This window comes from Crocuta crocuta, unplaced genomic scaffold (genome assembly GCF_008692635.1).
Source record: "Crocuta crocuta isolate KB4526 unplaced genomic scaffold, BGI_CrCroc_1.0 scaffold443, whole genome shotgun sequence".
NCBI lineage: Eukaryota > Metazoa > Chordata > Mammalia > Carnivora > Hyaenidae > Crocuta > Crocuta crocuta.
This window is the reverse complement of record NW_027529446.1, coordinates 1,856,475-1,873,509: the sequence shown is the minus strand read 5'-3', so window position 1 is coordinate 1,873,509 and position 17,035 is coordinate 1,856,475. Positions and strand designations below refer to the sequence as shown.

General features: G+C 40.9%; 1 protein-coding gene across 1 annotated transcript; it reads right to left on the bottom strand.

Moving 5' to 3' along the window:
- Positions 1–890: 890 nt before the first annotated feature.
- Positions 891–16,832, bottom strand: ZNF556 (zinc finger protein 556). Its single transcript, XM_077760579.1, has 5 exons — positions 16,795–16,832; positions 4,883–5,009; positions 3,781–3,961; positions 2,988–3,364; positions 891–1,020 (listed from the first exon to the last, which is right to left on the bottom strand). Exons 1-5 carry the CDS (start codon positions 16,819–16,821, stop codon positions 1,001–1,003), a joined length of 732 nt encoding a protein of 243 aa, XP_077616705.1. The 5' UTR covers positions 16,822–16,832; the 3' UTR covers positions 891–1,000.
- Between the last annotated feature and the right edge of the window lie 203 nt (positions 16,833–17,035).

Here is a 17,035-nt window from a genome sequence, read left to right as displayed (position 1 = left end):
CACGAAGATGTTAAATACAAACACCCATACACCACTTCAAGTCAGTATAAACTGTCTGGTCCCAAATACCAGTGTCCAGTCTCGTGAGCATGTATAACACACCCTAAAATGTTTAACCATTGTGAAAATGAGGCCGAACTATATCTTCAATTTTATGGGAACTAATCACTGTTAACTCCAGGAGTGGAGGATTGTTTCTGTATCACCACCCACCATTTACAAACACTTTGCAGAAGTTCCAGAAAGTATCTGAGGCATTGTAGGTGGTGTAAGTATACATGAATCGATGAGATCCTCATTCACCAAGGCCTCTATCCTTCAGTCTGTGTGCCTGTTATCTTCCTAGTCATGCTTTATATTTTACTTCACTCTGCTTTTTATATCATCCAATAAAGTTTAAGATATTTTCTCATGAGAATCTTTTTATATCATTTGCTAGACTTATTACTTAAATTGGTAAAGCCATTATTTAAGGTTTTGCTATTGTGAATAAGAAGTTACATTGATAATATTGTAACAATATACAAAGTAAAATTTACTAGGACGAAAACTGCCTAAATTTGTATGCACCTGGTAATATTGACTCAAAATGTACAATTCGTAAATTCACAAGGTTACAAAATTTGAGAACTCATAGTTGCAACATTTTCATATCTCTTTGGTAAATTAAAGAGATTGATATTTATTAGTATACATTTTAGAACACAAGTTAATAGAACATTTCTCAAACATTTTATACATTTATATAGTACACAACTCAAATGATTATAGAATATTTCTCATAAACAGTTTGTTCAACAAACAAAATATACATTGTGTCTAATCATATATAATCAATCCTAATAATTGAACACACCCCGAGGGATTGTATTTAGTGCTTTGTAACAGAAAACCCACACAGTCTACACAATATGTCAGTAATTCTGATTTTATTTCATAGGAATAGTGGGTCAGGGCAGCTGCTCAATGATGCTGTAGGGAAACACAGTCCCGTATGTCCTTATAGATGCACGACTGTATCTGTAGTGGAAGCAGAAATGCAGAAGCATGAGAAGTATTAAGAGAATGAGATGTTCACCATACAAATCAGACTTTATACGAATATGTTAAGATCTAGAGAAAAGGGGGTCACGTGGATGTGTATCCACGATGGAAAAGCTGGTAGGGTGTTTGTAAAAGCCTACGCCTCTGACCACGTGGAAGTCATGCAGTTGGTATTTGTTTTGAAGGTACTTTTGATTGGCCAGGCCAGCAATCAGGAAAATAAACTGGAGATGGTACCCACAGAGTCCCTATGCATCTGTCTCCCTATAGAGTGGTGGCTCAATAAACTGAAAACTGCTTCTTCAAATCTCATGCAAACTGGGCTATTACAGAATTCTATCATGGAACCATATAGAGAAAGCATCCTGGGAAATGTAGTTCCTCGTTCTTCCTGTGGTGAGAACACATTCCAACAGAACCATCTCCACCTCCTTCACTGTCTCCCTTCTTAATCCAAATGTACTGTCCACTTCCTAACCAGAAGCTAACTAGGATAAAGAGCATGCAGCAACAGATGGAAGTAACAGTTCATATGAAACTATACTCTTTCAAGATCTCTGCATACTTACAAATTTCTACCCAATTACATATTCACAAATTTGCAAGCCAGCAAAATGGAATAATGGAATAATGATCCTCTGGCAAAAAAAAAGTGTTGAGAACATATATGATGTAAGTAAAGTAGTGTCAGCTTTAAAAGTTGTACGTTCTCTCAGGAAGATAGTAAGATGGAATGTATCTTACAGATACATACTTACAGAACAATATAAAAACTATATAAAATCAAACCTAATGCATATTTTAAACACATCAAATCACCCATGGGTGAATCGCATTGCAAAATGGATCCAGAAATATTAACTGAATTCATAAAGCGGAAAAAAAACCTACAATATATCAAAAACTCATGTACTATACTATGTAGATGTACTTATAATATTTGAGAATTCTCATCTCAGTGTTTAGTTGAAAAAGACATGGAAATTCACTTGCTAGAGGTCCACATTAAGGATGAGATACTGAACAATACTGTGTAACTACTACAATATTTTTGTTCTTGTGTGGATTTTCCAAACTACATGAATTAATATGCATTAGGTTTTCTCACTTATAGTTACAAACTTTCTTTTGACTGTGAGTTCTCACATGACTATGAAACAATTTGGGACAACTGAAAGTTTTCCCACATTTTTCACATTCATGAGATTTCTCTCTACTCTGCATCCTTATGGTTTTAGAAGGATTGGGGCCAATTGAAGGCTTTCCCACATTGGTTACATTTAGAGGCTTCTCTCCACTGTGTTTTTTGACATGCTTTTGTAAGGATGAGGACCAACTGAATGCTTTCCCACATTTTTCACACTTAAAGGGTTTTTCCCTAGTCTGCATTCTTACATTTTTGGAAGGATGAGGGCCAACTGAGAGCTTTCCCACATTGCCTGCATTTACGGGTTTCTCTCCGGTGTGCTTTCTGTTATGTTTGTGTAAGGATGAAGACCAACCAAATACTTTCCCACATTTTTCACACTTATAACGTTTCTCTCCAGTCTGCATTCTTACATTTTTGGAAGGATGAGGGCCAACTGAAGGCCTTCCCACATTGCTTATGTTTACAAGTTTCTCTCCAGTGTGCATTCTGACGTGTTTGTGTAAGGACGAGGGCCAACCAAATGCTTTCCCACATTGTTCACATTTATAGGGTTTCTCTCCATTGTGAATTCTCACATGTCTCTGAAAGGATGTGAGCCAACAGTAGGCTTTTCCACACTGCTTACATTCATAGGGTTTCTCTCCTGTGTGCATTATCATATGTACTCGGAAGGATTTGGGACAGCTAAAGCCTTTCCCACATTGCTTACATTCATAGGGCTTCCCACCATTATGCATTATCACGTGTACTCGAAAGGATTTAGGGCAACTGAAGGCTTTCCCACATTCCTTACATTCATAAGGTTTCTCTCCAGTGTGACTCCTTATATGTCCAGTGAGGGAATGAGAACGAATAAATGTTTTTCCACAAAGTTTACATGCATAGGGTTTCTCTCCACTGTGAGTTTTCACATGATTCCTCAGGTATGAGGAACAACTGAAGGCTTTCCCACATTCCTCACACTGATATAGTTTGCATCCAGTATGATTTCTTTTGTGCCTCTTAAGGGATGAACGATGCCTGAAGACTTTTCCACACTGACTGCATTCATACAGTTTTATTCCAGTGGGTATTTTCTTGTGCAGCTTAAGATTTGGAATATGGTTGATGGTTTCTCCACATGTTTTCCCTTTGCTACTTTCACAGAGTCTCCCCATCATATGATTTCTGCTAAAAAAAAAAGGGGGGGAGGAACACATTATTAATGGTTTTTGTATTATTTATTAATATTTGTTAATGAGCTCTAGGATTACATTTGTATCATTTTTCTGTATAAATATAGGTTTTCTGTCCTGTCTGAATTATTTCAAAGTGGAATAAGCTAAATGCTTTGAGAACAGGCTTACGCACAGGCAGTTACTACACTCTCAGTTTTCATATGTTGGGTTCCCTGGTCATTGTTTTCCGCCAAATTACCTTTCAAACACTTAGTGTCTGAGTCACATGAAGGGGGGAAAAATAAAGGAATGATTTGTGAATAAACAAATCTGGAGCGAAGTTCATGGGCTTTTTCTTTTTGTTTTTTAATTTCATGAAATAGTAAGAATCTCTACTGGATGTTGCATTTTCTCCCAGGTGCAACTCACCTCAAATGTCTCCCCCAGTTGTGCTCAGCTTCAATGCGTTGGTCCTCCCAAATTTCTCCAAAAAGGGAGGCCCAGGGGTCATTTTTTGTGAACCTTGCTATTTTCTGCTCATTGGATAATTTTTCTCCAAAAATATCCTTCTGAGAAATGGACCCATTGGTTCTAAGTTGAGTCTCATCATCTAAAACAAAACAGTGAATAAATCTTATTAGAAAGGCCCCTGTGAGCAAAGAAATACATTCAGGAGTTCAGCTGTTTCAAAATGTCATTATTAAGGGGCGCAAGAGGGGTGCCTGAGTAGCTCAGTTGGTCAAGCCTCTGACTCTTGATTTCAGCTCAGGTCATGATCTCACATTTCATGAGTTCACACCCCACAATGGGCTCCACACTGTCAGTGACCGAGAACACTGTCAGTGTGGCGCCTGCTTGAGATTCTCTCTCTCCCTCTCTCACTGCCCCTCCCTGCTCGCGCATGTGCCATCTCAAAATAAATAAACTTTTTTTTTTAAATTTTTTTTAATGTTTTATTTATTTCTAGGAGAGAGAGAGAGAGACAACGTGAGCAGGGGAGGGTCAGAGAGAGAGGGAGTCACAGACTGAAACAGGCTCCAGGCTCTGAGCTGGCAGTCAGCACAGAGCCCGACGCGGGGCTCGAACCCACGAACCGCGAGATCATGACCTAAGCGAAAGTCGGACGCTCAACCGACTAAGCCACCCAGGCGCCCCTCAAAATAAATAAACTTAAAATAAAGCACAAGAGGTCAAAATGGTAGGCAATTTAATATGCACAGAAAAAACAAAAGGTTTCAAACAACAAACTTCTCCGTGCTCTCAAAGTGACCCATGGGGATATGCAGATACTGATGACACTGAAGGATGCTAAGTCTTTTGAACCAGAAAGAAAGAAAAACACAGGTTAATATATAGATTGTTACTGTCACTGAGAGAAACTGGTACAATCTAGGTCTGTGACAGCTATGATCATTCCTGTCTTATTTTTCCAATGTGTCTTCCTTCTGCGTTCCAAGTACTGAAATAGGCTTCATGAATAAGAAATAGTTATTATGTAAATAACTAAGTGACGGACTGATGCCACCCTTACCTACTGTGACCAGGTTCCTGAAGGTTTCTAGCATCACATCTTTGTAGAGCTTCTTCTGAGCAGGTTTCAGCAGGGCCCACTCCTCTTGGGTAAAGTCCACAACCACATCCTCAAAGACCACCGCGTCCTAAAACACAAGTGTAGGAGAATGGGTGATACTAACAGCAGAGAGGAAGTTTCAAATTCACAGGAAGTTCCAACAAGATTCTGTGGTCTCCTCACATCTAATCTATATCCACACTCACGTTCTGTGTCATGATCTTAACATGCCACTAATGCATTGAATTTCTCTCTCTCTCTCTCTCTCTCTCCATGTTTACTGTGACCGTTCCTGGGTGATTCCTGCCTTTTCACAGAGTCTAGAAATGTCCAAAACACATTGGGGAAATTAGAGAAATGCTATACAAATGAAACAAATATTTCCATTTTATGACTACCAATTCCTTGTGACAAAAACTATTTCATCTCTTTCCTTATTGGCCACCACACTGCTCAGCACCGCACAGACCACAAGTTCAAATCTAAATGGGGTTCTAATAAACAAAACACACTGAAGGAGTTTTTCCTTCAGTTCCCTTCACCAAGAACGAGAGGCCCAAAGTGGAAACCCAACTTGCAGTGTGGGCCAGCCGCCCCTGTGTCTTGCTGTACTGTAGGCAATTCAAAGTAGACATGCCCACCTGGGTGCATGAAGACATTTTTTTTTCTGGAAAAATGCTAATATTAACTTATATGCATATTATTTACGTATATCATTTATCACAGAATCAGCTCTTTCTTCCTTTATGTACCTTTGAGAAAGAAGTATTGAGGGAGAGGAGGAAAGAAGACAAGAGAACTCAGAAGGAAGGAAGAAGACATGAGAACTTTCCATAATACCCACATTCATAAACCTTGGTGTTGGTATGTATTAATTTTGAGTACACACACACATACACACGCATGCACGCACACGCACGCACACACACACACGCATGCACATACACGCACACTGAGGTTCTAAGATGCCAAAAAAAGCTCTTTCCACCCAAGATTGCTGGTGCCTTGATCTTGGACTTCCCAGCCTCCACATCTGTGAGAAATACATTTCTGTTGTTTATAAGCCACTCTTTGGTATTTTGTTACAGCAGCCTAAATGGGACTAAGACACAGAGCCAGAGACTGGAGCAAAGTGAGACGGGGAGGAACAGTAAAGGATGGCGGAGAGTGATGGGAGGTGAGGCCCATCATCTTGTGGGGAACTAGTCAGTTTTGATTCTGTGAGAAATGTGGAGCTACTTCAGGCTTTTGCACAGAAGAGTGGTTTCCTCTGATAGTTGTAATGGTCCATCACTTGTGCTGAGACTAGACTATGGCGGATGGATGGAGAGACCAGGACACCTGTTAAGAATATAAAGCCATAACCAGGTGAGAGGAAGGTGGGTCAGCCTGGGTGCTCACAGTGGGATGTGCAGGGAAAACATAGGAAAGGGCTACAGATTCATGACGGACTGGAGTTGGGGCAAGACAGAATGAGAGGAGTTGATGACTCTGATTATTTCTCACAATAAAAACTGGAATAATGGGGGCGCCTGGGTGGTTCAGTCAGTTAAGAGTCTCACTTCAGCTCAGGTCATGATCTCATGGTTCCTAAGTTCAAGCCCCACATCGGGCTCACTTCTGTCAGCATGGGGCCTGCTACAGATCTGCTGTCTGCCTCTCTCTGCCCCTCCCCCACTTGCACGCTCTCAAGAAAATAAAACATTAAAAAAATCTAAACAACAACAACACTGGTATAATGGAGTTTCCATCAACTGAGATGCAGAGGCCATATTTAGATTAAGTTCTTGGGGGAGAGGATGAGAAGTTCATGACCGGCCATACTAAGATGGGGATACAGTAAGACATCCAACTGGATGCATGTATGATAATGTTTTTAGGAGCACTGGTTAGAATGGCAAAAATTTGAAAACACCCAAGTAGCCACTAGTAATAGAGTTAATAAATAATAGGTATATCCTTGCAAATGAATACAAGAGATAATAATAATAATAAATAGGCATATCCTTGCTAGTGAATACAAGAGAGCAATTAAGGTTAATGAGCTATTATTACCACACAGAAGACCATGAAGTAACTTGAAACAAAAGAAATCTGGCCTAAAATACCAATATACACTGTGATTCAATTTACATGCAATGTGGAATGTGCAAAATTAGAGTATCTTTATTTAATGATGCATACACAGGTGATAAAAGAATGGATATTACCATCACACAATTCAAGATATTGGTTACATCCTGAGAGTGAGGAGGATCACCGGGAATCATTTCCAGGGGGGTGTCTGATGTCAAACACGTTTTAGATCTAGGGCTGGATTTTACTTCATAGGTGTTTATTTTTTTATTATTTCTATGGACTGTCCAATATGTCTTATGTGCTTTTCTGCATGTATGTTATGCTTTACAATGAAACACTATAATCAATTAATACAATTTACCAGAAATCATCTTAAGAATTGTAGAAAATGAGGGGCACCTGGGTGGCTCAGTCAGCAAAGCGTCCGACTTCAGCTCAGGTTATGATCACACAGTTCATGGGGTCGAGCCCCGTGTTGGGCTCTGTGCTGACAGCTCAGAGCCCGAAGCCTGCTTCCAATTCTGTATCTCCCTCTCTCTCTCTGACCCTCCCCTGCCGGAGACCGAAACTGCGCAGGTCATCCCTGACGGTAAGGCCCGGGGAAAACCTGTGGGAAAAGACTGCAAGGCAGCGAGAAGAACCCCCTGAAGAATTCCTTCTCTCTGTTTAGTCTGTGCCTTTTACTGTCACTTCCGCTGTTAGTCTATTCTAGGGTTAATATGAAACCAGAATCGCCCAAAGTTGCCCCTCCTCCTCCAAAATGAGATGTACCTAAATATCATGTCTGCCCCCTCAATCAGATGTTGTCTATAATATTGTAGCAATTAGCAAAATTGGAGACAGTCCGGTACGCATGGGGTCTATAAGAGACCTAGAATTCAATTTCCTTGTATGGGTCTAATTGCCGGTAAGAATATATATTATGCCATAAGCAGAGACAAAAACAAGAAATATTTGCCTGCTGACCTCAAGCCTGTGAGGCAACTTATGGATTGTTCTGGCCAAAGAATGAGACCAGTAAATGCAGAGACCAAACTCTAGTTGATCCACGTAAAACATTTCCACATGTCATCTATGATAAATGTTGACATAGTTCTTTCTTAGTAAGGGGTTGTGAGAGTCTGTCACCTATAACCGCGGGTGCACGTGTATCTGGTGCTTGCATGCCCGCTGAACTTAAACAATCAAAGGGCACTTTGTTTTCATGCATTCTGGCTATATGCTTCACTTATTTCCTGCCATGTGTAGAAAAAATATGTAAAACTTTGTTATGACTACCTGGTTAAATTTTATCAATTTAAGTGGAAATTATGTACCGTGATACTACTGTTGCTAAGAACATTTAGAAATATTAAATCCCATGACTGTTTTCAAAAAATGTAAATTGTTTAAGCATGATTGTTTGGATTTGCTATAAAAACCCTAAGCTGAAAAATAAATGTGAGCAGTCCCCCGAAGAGGCTGGGTCCGTGTCTTCTTCGCCGACTCCCACCCTCCCCCTCCGGGTCACCCCTGGCCTGCAGAGGCCGGACCCCTGCACTCCCCTGATCATGCTGTCTCTCTCTCCCTCTCTCGGAAATTAATAAAAAACATGAAAAAAAAGAATTACAGAAAATGATTTTATAGTATTCAACAGAAACACATGAAAAAAACTCATACCACGGGGGAACCAATGGTCAGATGCATGGCCCAATAAAGGGCACAGCGGGGGGAAAAGATTATTCAAAAAGGAATATATAGGGGCCCCTGAGTGGCTCAGTCAGTTAAGCATCTGAGTCTTGATCGCAGCTCAGGACCTGACCTCACAGTTCGTGAGTTTGAGCCCCGCGTTGGGCTCTGCACTGACAGCGGGGGGGCCTGCCTGGGATTCTCTCTCTCCCTCTCTCTCCCTCCGCTGCTTGCGTGTGCATGTGGCCACATGTTCTCTCTCAAAATAAATAAACTTTTAAAGAAGGAATATATAAATGGGATAAAGTTTTCTACCAAAAAATGTAAAAAACTAGTTCCCCTTGCCTCACTCCTGGTCAACGTTATAGTAAAGATCCAATCCGTTGCCTCCTGAAAATAAGCAAATAAGCAGAATTGCAAAAGGAAAAAAAGGTCATTGTTATCCTTTGCACCAAGAAGCCTATGTATAGGAGCCAACTGAACAAAAAGAACCACAGAATAAGATTTTTAGCAAGATTCTAGAACAAACACACAAGATGGAAATAAAACTCATCACCTTTCTGTTTCATAACAAGATTGAGTTGGAAAACTCACGTTAAAAAGTGACCACGAGAGCCATCGTTTCAAGCCTCTGGAATCATCCTAAGGACAAACAGCGGAAGAAACAGGTATACAAGAAACTACGAGACCACAGTACCGAATTTAACACTTTGGTGTTGGACCCAAGACCACTCCATCTGTCCCGAGACTCCGTTTCAGACTGTGGCCAGGAGCCCAGGGGCCCCGTCCACGCAGCTCCCAGCCAGAGAGGAGGGTGTCAGCATTTCTCACCCTGCCCAGTTAGCTGTTGCCGAGTCTAAGCTGCAAGCAAGTGCAGCTGACAGGTGGGGTCTCTCTCCTTCCCCCAGCGCCCACTTGCGGAACGGAGGCTCTAACAGCCGGCGCTGGGGGTGCCGAGAACACGGGGGGCCTGGCTCTTCTTGTTCTGCCTGAGGCCGAGGCTCCACACCCAGGAGAGGCGAGCTGAGGAGGCGTCAAGCAACTGCTCTTCCTCCACTTAATGCTCAGCTCTGAACGCGGAGTGTCGCTCAGATGGAAGTGTGCCACTGTCCCCGCCTCAATGCAGCCCTCTGGCTCAGAGATTTCTTTTTTAATTTTTAAAAAATGTTTATTTTTGAGGGGGGGGAGAGGGGCAGGGAGAGGGGTAGGGGAGAGGGGGAGAGAGAGAGAGAGGGAGAACGCGAGCGGGAGAGGAGCAGAGGGAGACAGAATCTGAAGCCGACTCGAGGCTCTGAGCTGCCAGCACAGAGCCGGATGCGGGGCTCAAACTCACGAACTGCGAGATCGTGACCTGAACCGACGTCGGGCACCCAACCACCTGAGCCCCCCAGGGCCCCTGGCTCAGAGAGTTTTGACAAGGAGGAAAGGCAGGCTGCGAAACAGACAGCTCCTAGTCTTTCCCCAAAGAACTGACTTCAGTTACAACAGAACGTGGAGATTCCCAAGCCTAAGGCTGCTCTCAAAAACAGTGGAAATTATAATGAAAGGCAACAGGGAAGAGATTCAAGATACAGACAAAATCGTAGCCCCCTTGTTTTCAGGGGGAGGGGGAAGCTGGGAGGAGCCTCCCCCAAGGGTCTGAACAATCAAGAAACACTACCCTGGGCAGCTATTCCTTCAAAGGAGTCCAAATGTGCCTGGATTGGTCTATAGAGCACTGTGTGCATCATGGCGTGTTCAAAACAATAAAACTAGTCAGCCTACAACTAGTGGAGCTTAACAGGTAACAGCGGATAGTCAAGAAAGAAAAGAAGAAAACCCCACCAACAGTCCTGCCATCCCAGGGTGACCTAGGAGAAACATCAGAGGCCTAATACTGAAGGGGGTGAGAGGGGAGTGAAATAGACTTGACTAAAATAATCCAGCCAGTCACCAAGCAAACACAAATAAACAACAGTCACGGAGCCCAGAGGACAGGGGCCAGGACCCGAAGTTGCTACAATATATTTACAAGGCATGCAGAGAAAAGGGGCATTGTGACCCTTACTGCAGAAAAATAAACACGGGGGCACCTGGGTGGCTCAGATGATTAAGCGTCTGACTTGGCTTAGGTCATGTTCCCGGGGTTCCCGAGTTTGAGACCCGCATCGAGATGCTGCTCTCAGCGTATAGCCCACTTTGGATCTTCTGCCCTCCTCTCTCTCTGTCCCTCCCCTGCTCATGCTCTCACTCTCAAAAATAAATAAAACATTTAAAAAATTTTTAATAGAACTACCCTATGACCCAGCAATCGCACTACTAGATTTTTACCCAGAGGATACAAAAGTACTGAATCAAAGGGGCACATGTAACCCAATGTTTATAGTAGCATTATTAACAACAGCCAAACTACGGAAACAGTCCACATGTCGGTCAGCTGATGAATGGATAAAGAAGACGTGGTATACACATACAATGGAATGTTATTCTGCCATCAGAAAGAATTAAATCTTGCCATTTCCAATGACCTGGATGGAGCCAGAGTGTATTACGCTAAGCAAAATAAGTCAGTCGGAGAAAGACAAATAACGTATGATTTCACTCATAGGTGGAATTTACAAAACAAAACAGATGAACATAGGGCAAGGAAAAAAAACAAGAGAGAGGGAAGCAAACCATAAAAGATTCTTAAGTACAGAGAAGAAACTGAGGGTTGGTGGACGGAAGTGTGTGGCAGTGGGCTAAATTAAATGGGTGATGGGTATTAAGGAGGGTACTTGTGATGAGCACTGGGTGTTATATGTAAGGGATGAATCACTAAAGTCTACAGTTATATGTTACTATACATGTTGACTAAGTAGGATTTATTTTTTTTAATGTTTTATTAATTTCTAGGAGAGAGAGAGAGACAGCGTGAGCAGGGGAGGGTCAGAGAGAGAGGGAGTCACAGACTGAAACAGGCTCCAGGCTCTGAGCTGGCAGTCAGCACAGAGCCTGACGCGGGGCCCGAACCCACGAACCGCGAGATCATGACCTAAGCGAAAGTCAGACGCTAACCGACTAAGCCACCCAGGCACCCCGACTAAGTAGGATTTAAATTAAAACTTGAAAAGAAAAAAAAAGAAAGAAAAAGCACAATAACTGAAAAAAGTCGTTGGACGCACTCAACCATGGATTCGAACTTGTAAGAGAAAGAAATACAAAGTATGTTATTTTCCATTCGCATGAAATGTCCAGAATCGGAAATTCTCCAGAGGCAAAAAGTACATGAGTGGTTATTGATGGCTGGGGGTAGGATGGAGGGTGATAAGATAAATGGCCTGAGGTTTCTTTTGAGGTGATGAAAATGAACTAATGTCAACTCTGGTGATGGTTACATATAACTATGGATAAACAGGCCACTGAACTGTACACTTATATTGTTGAAGTGTATGGTATGTATGGTATGTAAATTATATCTCAATAAAGGTCATTTTAAGCCAGGACATAATAAAGAATTCTAACGAAGGGTATAAANAAAAAAATTAAAAAAAAAAACATTGTAATGGACAGAAAACTTCAACTTCAGTGGAGAACATCAAAGTAGAATAAAATAAATGGAAAAATGGTACTCAGATGGCACAAGTTCTTCAAAAGAACTCAATGCCATCAGGATGTCAGCTCCCCAGAAAGAAACCTGTAGCCGTCTTTATAAAGTTCCATTAAATCCTCAGACCTGGTTTTCCAGGACCTCACAAAAACAACTTCTCCAAACCTAATGGGAAGAATGAATGTCCAAAAAAGAAAAACAAATTTTTTTTAAGAACAAGAAAGGAGCTCTCCAAATACATCAAGGGATGTGAAACCACAGTAATATGGGCAATATGGTATTAGTAGAGAATAAACAAATAGATTCATGGAAAGGAAGAGAATCCTGAAGAGACCCCCCCATGCATATGGAAATTCGCTTAATGACAGAATAGGCATTGCAAAGCAGTGGCAGAAATGATGTACACTTTAATACACAGGTCAGGGAGAAATTAGCATCCAATTAGGAAAAATGCATGGTATTCCCATCTAGTCCACGGACAATGATCAATTTATTCTAGATTTAAATGCAAAAGACATAACGAGAACTCTTGCAGAAGTTAAAGGGAAATGCTTTTAAAATGTAAGAATAGGGAAATGTTTCTTAAATAAAATTTTTATGTATAAAAGATTATNGGCTCCAGGCTCCGAGCTGGCAGTCAGCACAGAGCCCGACGCGGGGCTCGAACCCACGAACTGTGAGATCATGACCTAAGCGAAAGTCGGACGCTCAACCAACTAAGCCACCCAGGCGCCCCAATATAAAACTTTTCTTAACAAAAAAAGAGTAAGCTATAAAGGAAGAAATTGATGATTACAACCTTATTAAAATTAAGAAACTGAAAAGGTAAACCACAATTTGAGATAAAGATACTTGCAACACATACAAATATAAAAATGTGTGTGCAGAGCAAAACGGAATGATCAAACAAATAAAAAAATAGCAAAAGGTCTAAAACATGTATCACAAAAGATGTAAGACTACATATGAGAAAAGAGTCAATCTCACTGGCAATGAGCAGATAGCAAAATAAAATCTTGTTTCATACCAAGAAGGGCAAAAATTACTAAATTAGATAATCTCAGGTGTTGACGGTCACATGGAACAAACAAGCAGTTACATATAGATGTTTGGAGAATCAACTGGTACATTCCATTGGAATTTCTTAATAAATTTGAATTTGCCCATGATCTACAGTCTAGAGATTTTCCTCCAGTATGTGGTAAATGTACTATGCATTTGCACTCGTACGCTGAAACAAGACTCACAGGAGTGGCATTTGTCACAAAAGCAAGAAAACAAACTTGAAAAACCCAAGTCCCATAAGCACTGGAATGGAAGAATGGCAGCAGCTTCAGACAGCAGCATGTATGAAAAAGACTGAGGCAAAGAACCCTAGGGAAGCCTTTTCAGCATAATTCCGTTAATAATATTAATTAATATTTACCTCCTGAAGAGGTAAAGCTAAGCAGAACACTGCTTAGTAAAAAACAAAACAAAAAACAAAAACATTAAAGGTAAAGGTACAAAGATTAAGCAAAGAAGCAAACAGTAGTTATCGATGGGACAAGACAGTCATGAGTTTAGGGAGGGTCATGTCAGGAGACTCTACTCAAGGCCCATTTATGAATCTAGATGGAGAGTCTATGGATGTTTATACCACGATTAGTTTAAAAGTCTAATAAAACTTTGTTATGCATTCTAAATATGATAGATTTCACCATAAAATTTAAAGCATCAATTAAGGTTGGAAACATATAATTTTTGTATGTTTGCTTACCATGTAACATGAAAAAGTTTGATTAACAAACTTAGGTAGAAAAATAGTAGATGCAGATCAATTGCCTAATTAGAAAGAACTAGTTGCATACATTTGAAAATCAAAGACATCTGTCATTGCTATGAAAAGGTCTGCAGAATTATCAATAGAATAAATATGAAAAATGTGTTGTCCTGTGTACATCATGTTACCTTTCTTATAACAAAAAAAACCTCTTGCACTTTTAATTGCTTGTTTCTATAGAAAGAAATACTGATAAAAATGTACAAGAAATTATTAAAACTAGTTGTCTGAGGGTGGCTGGGGTAGGACTGGCATGGACCACGATGCGCTGGCAGGGGATTGTCTTAAGTTAGATTTTCAATGTGTTGCAGATTTTTTAAACTTTGCATACATTATTTCCTTTACGGAAAGAGAAATGTATAAAAATTATATTTTGCTTTTTAGTGGTTTTATTTGGGATCCACTTTTCCATATAAGAAATTACGTTAAGATTTAATCCTGTGAAAATTAATAAAGTGAACCTCACTAAAATGGAGTTGGGAGAAAAACAATAATGATAAATGGGGAAAAAAACGCAAAAGAAAAAAACAAAAGATAAAATGGAGTCAGGAGAGCGGCAGGGGTAACCACGCCATTCCACCTCAATTCTACTAAAAAATGAGTAGAATACTTCAAACTTCAAACTTCCTCAATTACAGGAAGAACTGTCCATTACAGGCCCTGACAGAAAAAGATGTCCAGTGCATCTCCTATAAGATATTGACTACCCCTAGGGCACCTGGCGGGCTCAGTCAGTCCGGCATGAGACTCTTGATCTCGGGATTATGAGTCTGAGCCTCAGGTTGAGCATAGAGCCTACTTACAAAAATTTTAAAAATGAAATAAAAAATAAGAATGGAGGATCCTTTACGGAAAATGAAAAGAAATGGACTACCTCTGTAATTCATCGAGAAAAACTGTCATCAACAACTCAGAGAAGCTGTAATCACCCCGAACTCTTGCCTTTCTCCAATGGACTTTTGTCCAAAGCAATCCCCCACCCCCCGTCTCTTCCTTCTCCATAAAATAATGTTCTTCTTTTGTTTGTTGGATGTGCCCATGGTTTTGCTGCCCTTGCACGTCCCAAACTGCAATTCTCTATATTCCCAAAGAAATCCAGTTTTGCTGATAAAATAACTGACTTATTTTTAAGGTTGACAGTCCCCTGGAAATTAAAGTTTATGAAAATATGTCAAACATCTTTATGTCTAAAATGACAGGGGACACCGTCATTGTTTATACTTCCACTCTGTCTCAGACTAGGAACTGTTTTCAGAAATGAGTAGAATACTTCAAACATTAGGGGTTTGGACCTAACCAATTCGATGCACAAGGATTTTCAAGGATTTGCGTATCCAAAGGTAATTTTCTTCATATCGCATAAAATAAGAATTGTCTTAGGAACAGTGCATTTTAAACTTCATAACTCCACAGAGACAATCACTTATACAAAAAAAATATTATGGAAAAGTGAAAAATTAACCTGAGAGTTTAAATACACCCATCTCCTATCTGGAAGTCCACTTGTCAAAAAAAAGGAAGAAAAATTCTGTATGTTTCCAGATTTTCTTCTCTTCTATCTCATCTGTCAATCCATTTCTACTTACTGAAGAAAATAAAAGTCTTCCAACACTCAAACAGGGAGTTAAAAAGGCCAAATTCTTAGGGAGACTGGAGTTATATGGCAGCAACAGTCGATACAGAAATTAGAAGCGACGAAAATCAAACATTTCCATTGGCTCAGGTAAAGCCACTGACTTATCTACCATTTCCAAAGAACACCCGCCAGGGTCAGGAGGTGAAACACACCCACAGGCTTGGGGTCCAGAACCTCACTGCAGATACATCAGCTTCTGGTGGATCCGTCCCCAGTGATGGAGGCAGGGTGACCAGAGCAGACACAGGGATGAACTCTGAAGCTCCACACGCCCTCCTCTCCCCATCCCTGCAGTGTGGAAATGCTCCTCTCCAGGATTCAATCCTCACTAACTGGAGCCAGTTTTAAGTTCTGACCCAAATGAACCCCCAAATCCATAACTCTTTCTCGAAGAGACAGACCCCCCGAAAGAAGTCTTTCTCTAAGTCTGACCTTCACAGACTTTCTCAGTTTGCACAAGCTACGCTCTAAGTGCACCACCTCTGTGCGTGTCCATCCCAAAGCTCCTTATTACTTAGAAACAGTCCCAAGGCGGGGGCAAGCACGATCTCAGAAGGGGCATCATCCCCAACCACACACATTTCTCAGTGCCCTGCAGCATTCCCTGATACACCCATTCCTCCTGTAGATGGAGGGGGCAGGCTGGGACTTGGGCACAGAAGAGAATCCCCAGAAAAAACCATTTCGTTCCCTCTCTCTGCTGTCTCATGATAGGCCTTACTTAGCTTGGAGTCACTGGGCAGGGCCCCTGTCCCCACTCCAGGTCGTCACTCTTGATGGACCCTGTTGATTTAAACGACACAAACTCGTTTGAGGAATCTGGAAAAATTCACTCAAACCCAGTGTTTATGGATCAAGGAGAGAGGAGACTCACAGTGGGTTTAGTGACTTTTTAAAGGACTCAAGAAGAAAACCCACAAGTATCTCTTCCTTTCAGAAAATAAAGATGTCACTTTATGATTTCCATGGGAATAAAATGCTTTATAAACAATCACATCTCAACAAGTGGTGCAAATTTCATGAAATGGGATTTGGTATTGATCTCTGAAGTCCAAAAATACCAGACAGAATAAAATTATCCACAGTCATAAATTCCCTACCTTGTACAACAAAAGAATAGCTGACATTCTGGGGAGTCTTTGTAAGTCACCAATTAATACGCCAAACTTTGTGCGTGGAAATGCATTCGTTTTTATGCATTTATAATGGGAGAGAAGCGTTCTCTATTTCTCTTAGGTTCTTTTCCCCAGTAGCATCCTCAAGTCTAAGCCCTGGAGTTCCATTTGTCATCACCAAAAAGAAAACAACAGATGTGAGAAACTTAACCACACATGCGCGGGG